Genomic DNA, 13,083 nt, shown 5'->3' with positions numbered 1-13,083 from the left:
AACTGCCATTATTGTTCATTGAGCTATTTCTAAATGGCTACCTTTTTAATTATTATGGCCACTGTGGTTGTTGATGCATTTTTTCAAATGCATAAGCCACATTCAAAATGTTTACGACAACATCTGGATACACAGTTTAACATTACTGTCAAGGTCATGCTGTGAAATGATATGTGATACATTCCTGATTAGGACAGATAATCTTTAAAACAGGACACACACAGCTCTTCATCACATGAGAAGCATTTGCACAAGTCTACACTTAGTTTAACAAACTTGAGTGACTTTGATAGACCAAAACAAGGAAAAACAATTCAAGGTCACTAATGACGAGGATCCGGAGGCTCAGTCTGATAAAAAGAAGACGCATGTCGCACCTCCTTGTGTTAAAAGCAGAAAAGAAAACAGATAGACAGATGGCCTGAAGCCAGGTAAACTGCAGACAAATAAACAGCTTGTGATTGTCAGTCGTCTCAGCTCTCCATGGAGAGGAGCTGGTGTTTATTACTCTCCTTCCAAGGTCATCTGTTGGTGGATGTTGTTATAAATTATACAACACAAGATGAGGATAAACTGCAGGTTGTGTTGGGATTATAGCTGATTTCTGTTACTGTTACAAGTCTAGAATTGTGTGCCTCTGACATTTTTGAAATATTTGATCATTCATCCATCATTGTGTGACAGCACTAGCCAAAGCCATAGCATAAACACATGTGTATCTCAGTATTGTAATGTGGTGCTGCTGACAAAAACATAATAGTCAACAGTAACTGAAGCAGGCCGATGTTTAACCTGACAGTCTTCCAGTCTTTTACTATATTTTTGATAGGCAGTGTAAAATCAATATTTTTGTTACGTAACCCATTAAACTGCTCCAAAGTTTCCCAATCACACATATTTTGGAAATGAAGCAGCATTGCCTGGAAACTAAACCAAAGCAATGAACAGGAAGCATGGTTCTGAAAAAAAAAAAACTTTCCGCTTCCTTCTCTGGTTGCATTCCTGTTCAAATCTTTCTCTCTCCTCCTCTTAATCTCTCTGTTCCCATGTCACTTTTTGTCCTTGCTGTGTCTGTCTCTGTGTTTTCAGCGTGTGCTTTTTAACACTTACACTAAGACATGCACTTCAGACATGTTGTTATAGTGCTGCTAAAGTGCTGCGAAACTCACATCACATGAGATGAGTATGTTCACCAGAAAAAAAGGAAAAATGTAGTTGTGCCTTTAAAAACGCACCATTATTGTATTGACCTTGTGTCTCTTTCTGATTCCTCGCTTCATTTTCTCCTCTGAGCTCTTTTCCCCAGACAGCATTTAATCTGTGTGTGTGTGTGTGTGTGTGTGTGTGTGTGTGTGTGTGTGTGTGTGTGTGTGTGTGTGTGTGTGTGTGTGTGTGTGTGCGTGCGTGCGTGTGTGTGTGTGTGTGTGTGTGTGTGTGTGTGCGTGCGTGCGTGCGTGCGTGCGTGTGTGTGTGTGTGTGCGTGTGTGTGTGAAAAAGAAAGAGAGATACTTATTATTTATTTTAATACTGGAAGCATGATGCATGTTTGGAACAAGGTACTCTATTCATACCATAATGACATTACTACATGTGAAGTGGGATTTTCCTAATTAGGAAAAATACACAGGCTGTACACATTCATACTTTTGTGGTTTGAGTTTACGTAGAGAGTAAAGAACCACTGAAAATCCACAAAAGCCTACTTTCTGTTCAAAGCTAAAATCTTGGACAGTGTCACTCTTGTTTTTTTTTCTCCGAGCCAGACGCCATATGCACGCCTCCACTAGTAGTCACCCCACTTCTGACTGGACAGACTAGACTACTCTGCTGCCTCTATTTTTAGCCTGTTTACATGCAAATATAACGCTAAACTCGTTAAAAACTCAACTACCCTTGATTGTAACACTAAGTGTGCTACACATTCGGGTGAACATGTAGCAATGGATTTTATGAAGCTGTTTGGCACCGTTATCGCCGTTTTTTTCTACCCTGGATCCTCGTCCAAAATAAATGGTAAGAATTCACTTCGGAGCAAAGACACAACACTTTTAAACTTTGTTGAAAGTGTATTACGGTATATTTTATTTCCAAGTTAAGACTTCGTCATCTTATTTTTGTACAGATAACGTGTTTTGTTGGTCTTTGAAGTTTGCATGCAGTGCTGAACGACGCGTTGCATTGTTGAGAGGAATCCAACATTATACTTTCTTATTCTTAAAAAAGTAGTTTAGAGTAACGAGGTTGATACCAGAAACATCGTAAAGAAGCCTAAAGCAGTATACATGATGTGAGTTATAATGATAAACAGACTGCAGTCACACAGCAGCACGTGATGTTGTGGAAAATGAACATCAGCAGGGTGTTCATGCAGTTTTTCTACTTTAAATGTTAAGACTACTTTACAAATGATTATGCTACTGACTATGATATTAACAGCCACAAAGATGTCCCTTCTAACTACACAATTAGACATCTGACGCCCAAATATATTCAGAGCACTGTTTTTCAATGTTTTAAGGTTGACATAAAAATGATAAAAGTCTGAGATATTTGTCATTATTGTATTGGTTGTTTATGTTTGCCCTCTCTGAAAAAGTAACATTAGAAGCAATTCTCATCATCGTCAACTCATGTTTTTCAACTGAAAACTACATATATGTGATATGACATCAGTGCCTTAAGACATTCAGACAACAAACTTCAGTTATGAGTTCCCCCTCAGCAAACCACTGCATTTGACGTGGTCAGAATCTAAGTATATTTAAAACATGTCAGAGTTTACCAGTACTACATCCAAACTGTTTTAAATGGCACAAAACCAATAACGAAGAAAACAACACATCTTTTTCCAGCCCTTAAAAATATAGGTTTTACACTGTAATTGCACTACCAAGTTTACTCTACCCACGCTGCAGAAAAGTGTGGGAACACTTTGGCAAACATCTCTGGTTCCTTATCTGTTTTGTTGTAGGTTGTTGATTATCTTCCTGCCACCTAAGGGCCACAGGAAGTCCTCAGAAAACAAAAAAATCCTTTACTAATCATCTTGTCATGTTCCCTATTTTGACTGTGGTGTTCAGGCCAGAGGATCTGTCGGCGCGGGACAGAGCGCCCATGCTACAAGGTGTCCTACATCCAGGAGAGCAGGCGGAGGCTGACCTTTGAGGATGCCAGGCAGGCCTGCAGGTCGGATGGAGGAGACTTGCTCAGTATTGAAACAGAAAGCGAGCAGCGCCTAATGGAGAGGTTCATACAGCAACTGCAGACTGGAGATGGAGACTTCTGGATTGGCCTCCGCCGCAGCCCACAGCGGTACAGGCCCGGGAGCACAAGCCCAGGGTGCCCCTCGCAGTACTATTGGCTGGATGGAAGCAAGGCCAAGTTCAGGTATTTTTCTTTCTTTTTTAAAACCCTCTCACTATTTATGTATGAATGTTTTGGGTGCATCAGTGGAAATTGTATGAGGGATCTTCAGGGACACAGAACACTAGAAAATATCGGCCAAAAAAAGGCTGCAGTTCAGTTCTGATTTAAAAGGTTATTGGATAAAGTCATGCGTGTGGGAGTGATGGAATGTCTGCAGTCCTTTGAAAGAATTTTGGAATGACATATTCAGAGTCAAAACTCTGTATGCTATAATGCGAGTTCTGCAATTTAATAGTGGTACATGTCTGAACCGTTGCATCCTTTTTTCTATAGGAACTGGCATTGGGATGAGCCATCATGTGGTATTGAAATGTGTGTGGTTCTGTACTACCAGCCCTCTGCACCGCCCGACGAAGAAGGACATTTCCTTTTCCAGTGGAACGATGACAACTGCAACTCCAAGAACAACTACGTCTGCAAATACCCAGAAGGTGAGCCAGGAGATCACTGACACTGCTGTTGTACCTCACTGCTCTAAAATGAACAATAACATAAAGCACACTTTTGTTTTGTTCTTATGTCCAAAACAATATGAGTTGTATCTGTCAAAACCCAATACTTAAATATTGCCACCAAATAGCTAAACCTGCAATGTGCAATTTGGTTGTTAATTGCCTGAATACAATTAATTCTTTACCCAAAACTAAATATATGCCTGTGTTAGGGTATACTGTATGTCTAATTATTTATTTTTAAATCAACCTATTGTTTTAAATACCTATTAAGAGATTCAAAAAATATGAAACAACCCTTTACTGAATGTGTGTTCATCATTTGTATACAACCATAGACATATGTTTCACTTTATACAGTTAACTTCTCTGAATATCGTTTGAGGCTCAAATATAATTTTGTTTAATTAATTTTCACTCCTTTTTTCTAATGGTTTATCCTGTTCTTTATCTTGTATCTATTTCTGTCTGATGTGAAATGTTTCTTGAATGTGTGCTTTATATATTGAATCTTTTTATGCAGAAAAAGTACAAGTGTTTACCGAGGAAGGGGACAAAGCACATGCAGGTACAACATGCACTTGACTATCCAACACACACTCTCCTTGTATGCATGATGTTGCTGTTGCTAAAGTAAACAAGGGACTTATGATGTGTTTATAGTTAGATTAAGAAAAGACTAAACCATCACATCACTATTTTGTTATCACTTAAATGCAAACTTCCCTCTTGTGTAAATGAAGAGAGGTCTTCATTTACACAAGAGGGAAGTTTGCAGTGGTTGAAATGTATGTGAGGTTTGGGTTGTTTAACGTATAATCTGCAGGTCACTTCATTCAGCAAAGTACATGTATGATGTATTCAGTTTTGTAGCATGTATATCTTTACGTTTCCATTGAAGAAAGATGTTAATCAGGAAAAAAGTGAATTATCAGTGTAAGTATTCACCTACATTCTGAAAAAACGTCAAACTACCAACAATATCTACTTCAAACGACTACTTTAGACTAATGTGCAAAAGGATGCATGTGATCAAATGAACTACTAACAAGGACATTTAAATGGGAACATTCTAACAATTAGGTACAATACATACATTTGTTATACATGAGGCTTTTAACATCTACGCTCATACTGACTCCTGCTTTGATTATTTATTTTGGTAGAAATCAAGAGTATACATTTGCAAAAAAATATAAACTGATGATGGTCATTTTTTATTGGATTGTTCTAGTTCCATCTCTGAGGCCAAACGTTTCCTCAACTACAGAAAGAGATGAGAAGATAAAAATAGGACTACCAGAGTCATCAGGTAAGAAACAAATCTAAAACATAGATTAAATTATATTTTATTGTTGATCCTTTCACTAGAGTGGAAGCCCTTTATGTTTTTAGGGGAAGACATGCCCTCTGACATGCCCTAACTATTGAAGGATACAAGTCTTTGTTCTAAAGCCATCCTAAAAAAAAGTTGTGCTCTACTAAGAAGTATTCCTCTTTCCTTTGCAGTATCTTTCTCAGAGAACACCCTGTATGTCTCCTACATCCTGTATGCAACTATTCCTGCTCTGCTGCTGCTGCTGCTGTTTGCAGCTGCTGGGTTCTTCTGCTACAGAAAGCATGCCAAGAGGTAAAAGTAGAAAAGTAAAAGCTGTTCTACAAAAAAGAACAATACCATGTACTTATCTGTTGTACTTCAAATATGAAACGAGATGTGTCCAGATCAGAGATTACAATGACATATTAAGAAGCTTTTTAAAAAGGCTAAATGGCCTTTGTTCTGCATTAATCAAGTCATTAATATAGTTGTGTGATATGCATTATTGATTATTTAATAGGTCACATCAGTACAGCTCTTCAACCTCTTCAATGTAAGCAAAATAGTTTTCAGGTTATATACAGTATAACTTATAAAGTACACTTATGGTGCCTTTGCTCTGAGAAAAGTATGCTTTTGAAAACGTATAGCATAATGTGTTTTCTCCCTTTCAGTGACCTGTACAGTAGGAATTTCTAGGATGAGCAGCACAATGCATTGATCCTATTTTAATGTATTTATTTGTTATATTCAGGAGGAACACAAAAACCGATGGCTACCCCAGCCGATCCAAACCGTGGAAGACAACAACAGCTTCACCTTATGCCGTACAAGGACCCTACGCCTTCAGTGACATTACCAAACTGCCCCACACTGCTCTGGACAGCAGCATGCCGGCAGACATCATGAAAAAGTATCCTTGTGCTCCTTCCCAGGAATCCCAGTGTGATGATTATGAGAATGTGTCATCCGTGGTAAAGGAGAGTGGCTTTGTGAACAATGACATCTATGAGACCTGCAGAGGTCAGAGCCGGCATGCTGGTTGGGTTGAAAATGAGATTTACGGATAAAAAAATGTGGGCTATGTTAGTGTCCATCAACCTTATACCAACTATCTACCCAGCTAGACACAGGAACACCCTGCTTTCCATCCCTTCATTCCTGTACACCACATGCTGGTGTGGTGCAGGATAACTAAACATGTGGCTGTGTCAGCCTGAACTTATGTTCCAAAAACTTTTCACCAGTGTGTATGTATCTCCAGTTTTTGCATTCTGAAGCAGCCAGCATTAAAATCTGCAAGTCAGATAAATTCTTGAAGTGGGGCATCCCAAAGATTTGCCAATTGTAAGGCTAATTGTGAAGATGTGATGGCATAAGGTTGGAATAAAGTGTAAAACACGGGTTACATTAAATGCTAGTCTATTCCCAATACGTTTTATTATTAAACTCGACAAAGCTTCAGCAGAAATGTTAGCAGCCCTGCAGACACTGTCCTTGTCCACTGTCACGTGCTAACAAAGGCTATTGATCAAATGTAGATGTTTCATAGGTGCACTGCAGAGAACACCTGAGGCTCATGGGCATGTCAGATTAGTCTTTCAGATAATTGGTAACAAACTAAAGGAATTCTTAGATTAAATGTTTGTGTATTCAATTTAATAGATGTTGAGACACTTTTCTTAGAAAAACACAAATATCACCCTTATGGTGGCGCTATAACATTAACATACATAATCTGGACAAATTCTCCAACAAAGGATGTCAGCAGCACGAAGGCTTTGGCTTCAAAGAGGTATTAATGAACAAAAATAAGCCATACTGATTCAGGTCAGGTTTGCTGAGCAGTAGTGCTGATATATTTGGCATGGATTTTTTTACTAACCCTAGGAATAAATGCAAGTATTGAGGACTCACGCAAGGTTACTCATCTCTAAACAATCCAAAATTAAACTACTCAACCTTTTTCCACTGACGTCAGATATTATGAAACACAAGGACAAAAAGATCCTTTTGTCTTCTTACTATATGGCCGTGGAGATGTTCTATTTATGGGCTGTTCTGATCGTTTCTCTATAACTGAAGAGTGGTGTCAGCCCAGTGTAAGTCTTCCTGTTTGGACTCTGATGTCAGGGAACAGGATGACTGAACTTTGTTGACCCCAGTCAACCTCAAAGCTGCAGGCTTTTCCCGACTCCACCTGACCGTGTTGGAAACTAAACCATCATCTGAGTATTTCATGTATTCATTAATCAGTGTTGGTGTGTAAAAGCATATGACTTTCTTTTATCTGCAAATAATCATGGACATACATCTGAACACAAATGCCTGTGTTCTTTGTGAGTGGGCTGCTAGGTATGTGTTTTGGAAAGATAAAGCAAGCCCAGTAAGGAGAGGCTAGAGCAGGCATCCTCAAAGTGCGGACTCTGGTCCGGATCCGGACCGAACTACAACTGTCTCTGGACTCTGAGCAAATTATACTTTTCATATGTATTATCTGTGTTATCTGCGAGACATCTCCACAACGCAACGAGTCAAAATGATCCGCTATGTCCATAGACTGCAAACAGCGCTCATCGGACATTTATGAGAGAAAGTCTCTAATGTCCGAGTGCAAGTGAATGCAGCACAAGATGCACGTCATGTAACCCCTCCCCCGGTCCTGGCGCGAGCGTGGACATATGATTGGCGGCGATTTTATTTGAACGGGACGGCGCAAAACGAGAAGCATTCGGACCCAAGCACTGAAGCAATGAGGTATTTGCGGTCTACACTGACAGAGAAGATACTGTCAGTGTGGCTGTACTCAGCATTGAATCAAAACGCACCAAAGCTGTTGATCTTAATACGTTTGTGAGGCGTTTTGCTGAACAAAATGGTAATCACCGCATTCAGCTGCAATAGACATGTCAACTTGATGCTCTGCTCACGGATGAGCATACAAAACTATTAAGATGATGACCTTACGTGTGTAAATATATTTTTTTCTTTGAGGGGGTCTGCCCCCAAAAAACAGTTTAAGTCCTGAGAAAGTCAAATAAGACGGTGTGTAAAATTACACTGCCCAGCCAAAACAAAGTAACCACTTTGATTTAACTAGGCCAGTAGGTAAGAACTCTCCACTGGATAATAACTGAAATATAAAAGAATGCATGACTGAAGTGATGGAGACCATGTTGAAGGCAAACAAAAAGAGGAAATGACAGGTAAAATCAAGCAAATCCCCCTCTCAGATTCCACAGCAACCAGAAGAACATAAATACTGGCTGGTGATTTGATTAATCAGCTTTGTGATGGAATAAAAAATGCACAGTGCATTTCCTTAGCTATGGATGAGTCCGCTGACCACTGACATTGCTCAGTTGCTGGTGTTTGTGAGTTTTTATGATGAGGCAAAGGGGGAGTTTGTTGAAGATGTGTTGGGCCTGACGAACCTCAGTGGACACACAAGGGGGCAAGACATTTATAAAGCAATAATGGGAATGCTGAATGAAAGAGGGTGCAGCTGCCTTTATTCATAACTGTGCAGCTCTTACACTGCGACTCTGAGGGATCAAGCACAGACACAATAACAATGAAAACTGCTGCATACAGATTATTTTTGTTTTTGCAACCTCGTGTTAAGAATCTTGTTGCAATTGTTTAAAAGTTTGAATGACCGTAATAAACGGACCTTTGTCTTATTGAAACATTTATTTTGGACCTTTAAGATTTGTATTTGAGTACCCCTGGGCTAGAGGCTTCTCAATACTCAAATTTCCCTCCTCGACTCCTCGGTCCTCCGGTAGTGACCCGGAAATGAATTTCAGCGCGCCATTTTGAAGGACGTCTCATTTCTCTAAATGCACACCGAGGATCGAGCGTCGAGGAGGCTCTCTGGAGGAGCTATAACCGAGGATACACTGATGGTTCCTCCGCGGATGCATTTCCGGGAACGGTGGAGGCGTGACACACGGCCGGACTTATCTCAGCCAATGACAGCTCTGCATGCATCCCCTGGATATTATTTTAGAAACGGCTTTCATCGCGTCGTGATATTTCCAGAGAACCGCTGTGAGGTCCGTGCAGAAAGCAGAGCAGTGTGTAGAATGTATATCACTCAGTACAGAGCCCTAGATGGCTCTGACTCAGTATAACAGGCCTACTCTCTTTATTTACTTTAGTTTAGTAGATATCTACAAACAAAGAGTCAATATTTTTCTAAAACCATTTAGTGCTTCACATAATAAAATACACAACGGCTGTAGCCTGATTATATGCTTTAGGAACTGTAGGTGTGTGTGGTACAGTGTGTGCGTAGATGCGGCGGATAGACGGGTCTCAGTTGGTTTGGTGTCCTTACTTTTAATACTTAAATACAACTTTTGGCCCGTAATTTCAATTCCCCATTTCAGCGACCAGAGAGAGGGGGGGATATATCCAGTCTCTGATTGTGTTACGTTATTATGAGAGTGATCTCATACTTTAAATTGTATATATTTATATACATAGCCTATATTTGTGTGTGTGTCCGCATCTGTAGCCTGTTATTGTCTCATTATACCGCACTCTCAATTAATTGAAAGTAAATATGTGGGGGAACAATGTTCAGCTGATCTAACAGAGATTATAAAATATGACAAAACACTCGACAGCTGATGCAGCTGTTGCTATGTAATAATGAACGGACGTCGCTTTAATATGACCGCTCAGAGGAGAGGAGTTCTCATTTCTTTAAACGTCTGCTGCTTCCCCTCCTCTCTCCTCGGTTCCCCTCCTCGGTCCTCCGCTCGCATCTCCTGTGGGCGGGACTAAGTCTCGAGGAGGGGAGTCGAGGAGGGGAAATTTAAGAATTGAGAAGCCTCTGCTGACTGTGTTCTTGGAGAATCTTAGACAGGAAATGCCAAAAGCACATCTGGAACTCTTACATTCAGGAAGTGTATGCGTGACAGCAAAGGCCTTTGGAGCGATGCTCTGCCTGCCCGCTTAGTAATCCTCTGCTCTGTGTTGGTCTGTATGCACTGCATGAGCTGAAGCAAACCACTGCAGGGTGTGAATGCGTGCTTAATTTCTAACATGACATGATCTTCGGGTGTCAAATAAAAGTTTGGTTGCAATGTGTTGTGGTTTCATTACTTTTTTAATTATTATATTAATATGTTCAAATGTGTTTGTACCTGTATACATGTGTTGGGGAGTGTCTGTGTCACGTTAGATGTGTGTGAATAAAGATGTAAAGCAGAAATACCACCTCTGAACAGTATTAGTAGCCTTGCTGCAATTTTCTATTTTTGCCAACAGATGGCGCTGTTATACACGTAGCTGACCAAATTGTGTTTGTCGCTGACGAAATGTCTAGTATCACATAAGCTCCTGCCATGTTTCATTATACAATGTTTTATATTATAGTAAAGAGATTCGTAATAGCAATTTAAATGTATCTGGATTATATGACTAGATTTAGAAATCATGTGAAATGTACTTTTTTCTATCTTGTATTAATTCCATGCATATTATTTTTGGCTATTTTCTTCATTGATTCTTGCAGATGCCAGATGCCTTACTATTAACAAGTAAAGGTGCCGTTTCAGGGGGATTTAGAATTAATTCTATTAAGATTTAATAATAAAATCATGTTTTCTTTGAGTCTCTGTCGACTCAAAGCCTAACATACACCTGCAGCACGAAACTTAAAAGTTACCTAAGCGTGCAATCAAGCAGGGCAGGCAAGCAAACAGATTTCAGAATAGCAATTTTACCGGTTGACGTAAGAGGTGGGTCTGGTTGTCTTGGCAACCAATTGGCACTGAAGTGTGGAGCGGCCCGGTGGCCCCGCCCCCTGTACAAATACCCCTATGCCTCTGACGTCAATACACGTCAACCAGAGAACATGATGCCTCTTTGCAAGTCAACTCGTGTGCTCTGTGGCTGATAGAGGCACCTCGAGCTGAAATATTATAGCTCTATTGTATTGGAGAACATGGCGTGACAGCCCCCGGGTTCAGCAAATGGCCTGCTTCGTATCGCTGCACTGACGGGAGAGTATCGCCACATTGGCGATCAAGCTGGCAGGGCAACACAGAAATCAACTTTGTCTATTTTTAATGGACACGCTTCGAACAGCGGTGGTGGCGGCGGCTGCGGGCGGTTTGTTTTCCTTTCGTCTTTATCTGTAGTTGTGAGCCCCCAGTGTGTCCCCTGCTCGTCTGGCTGCCTCCTACTTACAAACAGTCCCATCCAGAACAGCATGGTCATGGCTGACACTGTCCAAAAACCGCTGACCCGGGGTCCGGTCCGAGTGGGCTTTTACGACATCGAGCGCACTTTAGGAAAGGGCAATTTCGCTGTGGTGAAGCTGGCTCGACACCGCATAACCAAGACAGAGGTGAGTGTGTCTGTAAACTAGTTAGCCCGAAAGCTAACTTAGGCTACTGTTCGAATGAGTTACATAACTTTTTATGTACTAATTGACACTCCAGATATTCATAGCAGATACCGACATGCTGTCCACATCAGGCACTAATATAAACTTGGATCAGGTAACTACCGGTCACTTAGCGGTTTAGGGCCAGCAACAGCTGGTGTGTTTTAATACCTGCAGGTACAGGAGCAACGACTCCCTGCACGGTCACCCCCTCAGACCACATCACTGCCAGTAAGAGGTCTGACCACACCACTGCCAGTAAGAGGTCTGACCACCAGTGCTGCTGGGAAACACAAACTGTAAACATGCGTGCTGTCTTTGCTCCACCACACCAGCATCATGCACCTGCACTCCTGTTGGTAATGACCCAGACAGTGCCACCGTGTACCATCTCAACAGTCTAGCAGCTGTAAACATGGCTGTATTCTGGGGCATGCAGCATGGGTCGGTGGTCCCATTATCTAATCCAAATAACGATGTGATGTAGTGGTTTCTTGTCATTGCCAAGCGCTTTGCGAGGAGCAGGATATGTCAGCCAGAGCTCTGTAATTGGAAAGCAAAGTGTTTTGCACGCATGCATGCAGACAGAGACCAACTGACACTGCTCCTGGGTCTGCAGTTAGTGTGGACATGATGCAGAATGTTCAGGGTTTGGATTTGTCAGACTAGTTTTATTTCAGCTTCGAATGCAGGTTTTAATTTCAGCCAAACACTACACCAGTTGATTTCACTAAGTGGCTGCACCTCTCCCTCAGCAGGTGTTGTATTGCATTAAAACGTGCATGTTGTCTCTGGTTTGGTAGAGGTAATTCTGCGCTGGTCACTACAGAGAGCCATTGCAGCTGTTTGACCCGGTCAGGCCCATGGGTAGACTGTATGTTAGAGTGGCCAAGGTCAGCTGGAGAGGCAGGTCATCAACATTATGTGGTGCCATCTGCCTTGGGAATTTGCCAGGGCAAAAGAGATGTTAGCCTAGGAGGTGGTGTGTGTGTAAAGAAAACAAGAGTTGAACGATTCATGAAACAAGAAGTCTCTGTGTGCATATTCCTAGAAAGGTGTGTGTGTGTGTGTTACCTACTTCTTCTACTCTTGGCCCCTGCTATTATACCGATCCATTGATTTCATTATTTACATACCGCAGCTCTTGGGTTCACATAGTGCTGGCCCATTCCCATGTGGTCCTGCCTGTCAGGTCAGTGGGACGGACATGTATTACATGTATCCATATCTGAGCACAGCGTTGCCCTGCATTTTTGCTCTCATTACTAAATGTATGAGATAAATTCCTCTGTAGCTCATTGTCCTTAAATGACCTCGTGCCAGCAGAGTAGGCAATACGGTGTTTGTATGTGTGTGTCTGTGTTTGGGTTAGTATTGTTGACAATGTAATCAGTTGCTTGTCTCAGATCTGTTCATGCTAAGTACCCTGTAATCCTTGTACTAGGTTAGCGATTTAAATGTTATGTCCTTGAGGTCTCCACTTG

The 13,083-nt window shown here is 41.2% G+C and overlaps 2 protein-coding genes across 3 annotated transcripts in view; both read left to right on the top strand.

Moving 5' to 3' along the window:
• Positions 1–1,706: 1,706 nt before the first annotated feature.
• On the top strand, positions 1,707–10,292 carry laynb (layilin b). The gene is made up of 7 exons (XM_034097949.2): positions 1,707–2,013; positions 3,081–3,387; positions 3,700–3,857; positions 4,402–4,446; positions 5,113–5,190; positions 5,388–5,508; positions 5,951–10,292. The coding sequence occupies exons 1-7, from the start codon at positions 1,941–1,943 to the stop codon at positions 6,264–6,266; spliced, it is 1,098 nt and encodes a 365-aa protein (XP_033953840.1). The 5' UTR covers positions 1,707–1,940; the 3' UTR covers positions 6,267–10,292.
• A 765-nt stretch (positions 10,293–11,057) lies between these two features.
• Positions 11,058–13,083, top strand: part of sik2b (salt-inducible kinase 2b) — a 46,065-nt gene continuing 44,039 nt past the window's right edge. For both annotated transcript variants that reach the window (XM_034097446.2, XM_034097445.2), the window contains exon 1: positions 11,058–11,560. In XM_034097446.2, the coding sequence (XP_033953337.1) occupies positions 11,423–11,560 (138 nt within the window). In that variant the 5' untranslated portion in view covers positions 11,058–11,422. The remainder of the gene's footprint in view (positions 11,561–13,083) is intronic.

The sequence above is a fragment of the Pseudochaenichthys georgianus genome, chromosome 13 (genome assembly GCF_902827115.2).
Source record: "Pseudochaenichthys georgianus chromosome 13, fPseGeo1.2, whole genome shotgun sequence".
Lineage (NCBI taxonomy): Eukaryota > Metazoa > Chordata > Actinopteri > Perciformes > Channichthyidae > Pseudochaenichthys > Pseudochaenichthys georgianus.
This window is presented reverse-complemented; position numbering and strand designations above follow the sequence as displayed.

Bases quoted from the DNA above. Each gene is read 5' to 3' on its own strand.
- laynb (XM_034097949.2), top strand. From the start codon at position 1,941: ATGGATTTTATGAAGCTGTTTGGCACCGTTATCGCCGTTTTTTTCTAC. The intron at 3,388-3,699 runs GTATTTTTCTTT...TTTTTTCTATAG, and splicing joins GGAAGCAAGGCCAAGTTCAG to GAACTGGCATTGGGATGAGC. The intron at 5,191-5,387 runs GTAAGAAACAAA...TTTCCTTTGCAG, and splicing joins AGGACTACCAGAGTCATCAG to TATCTTTCTCAGAGAACACC.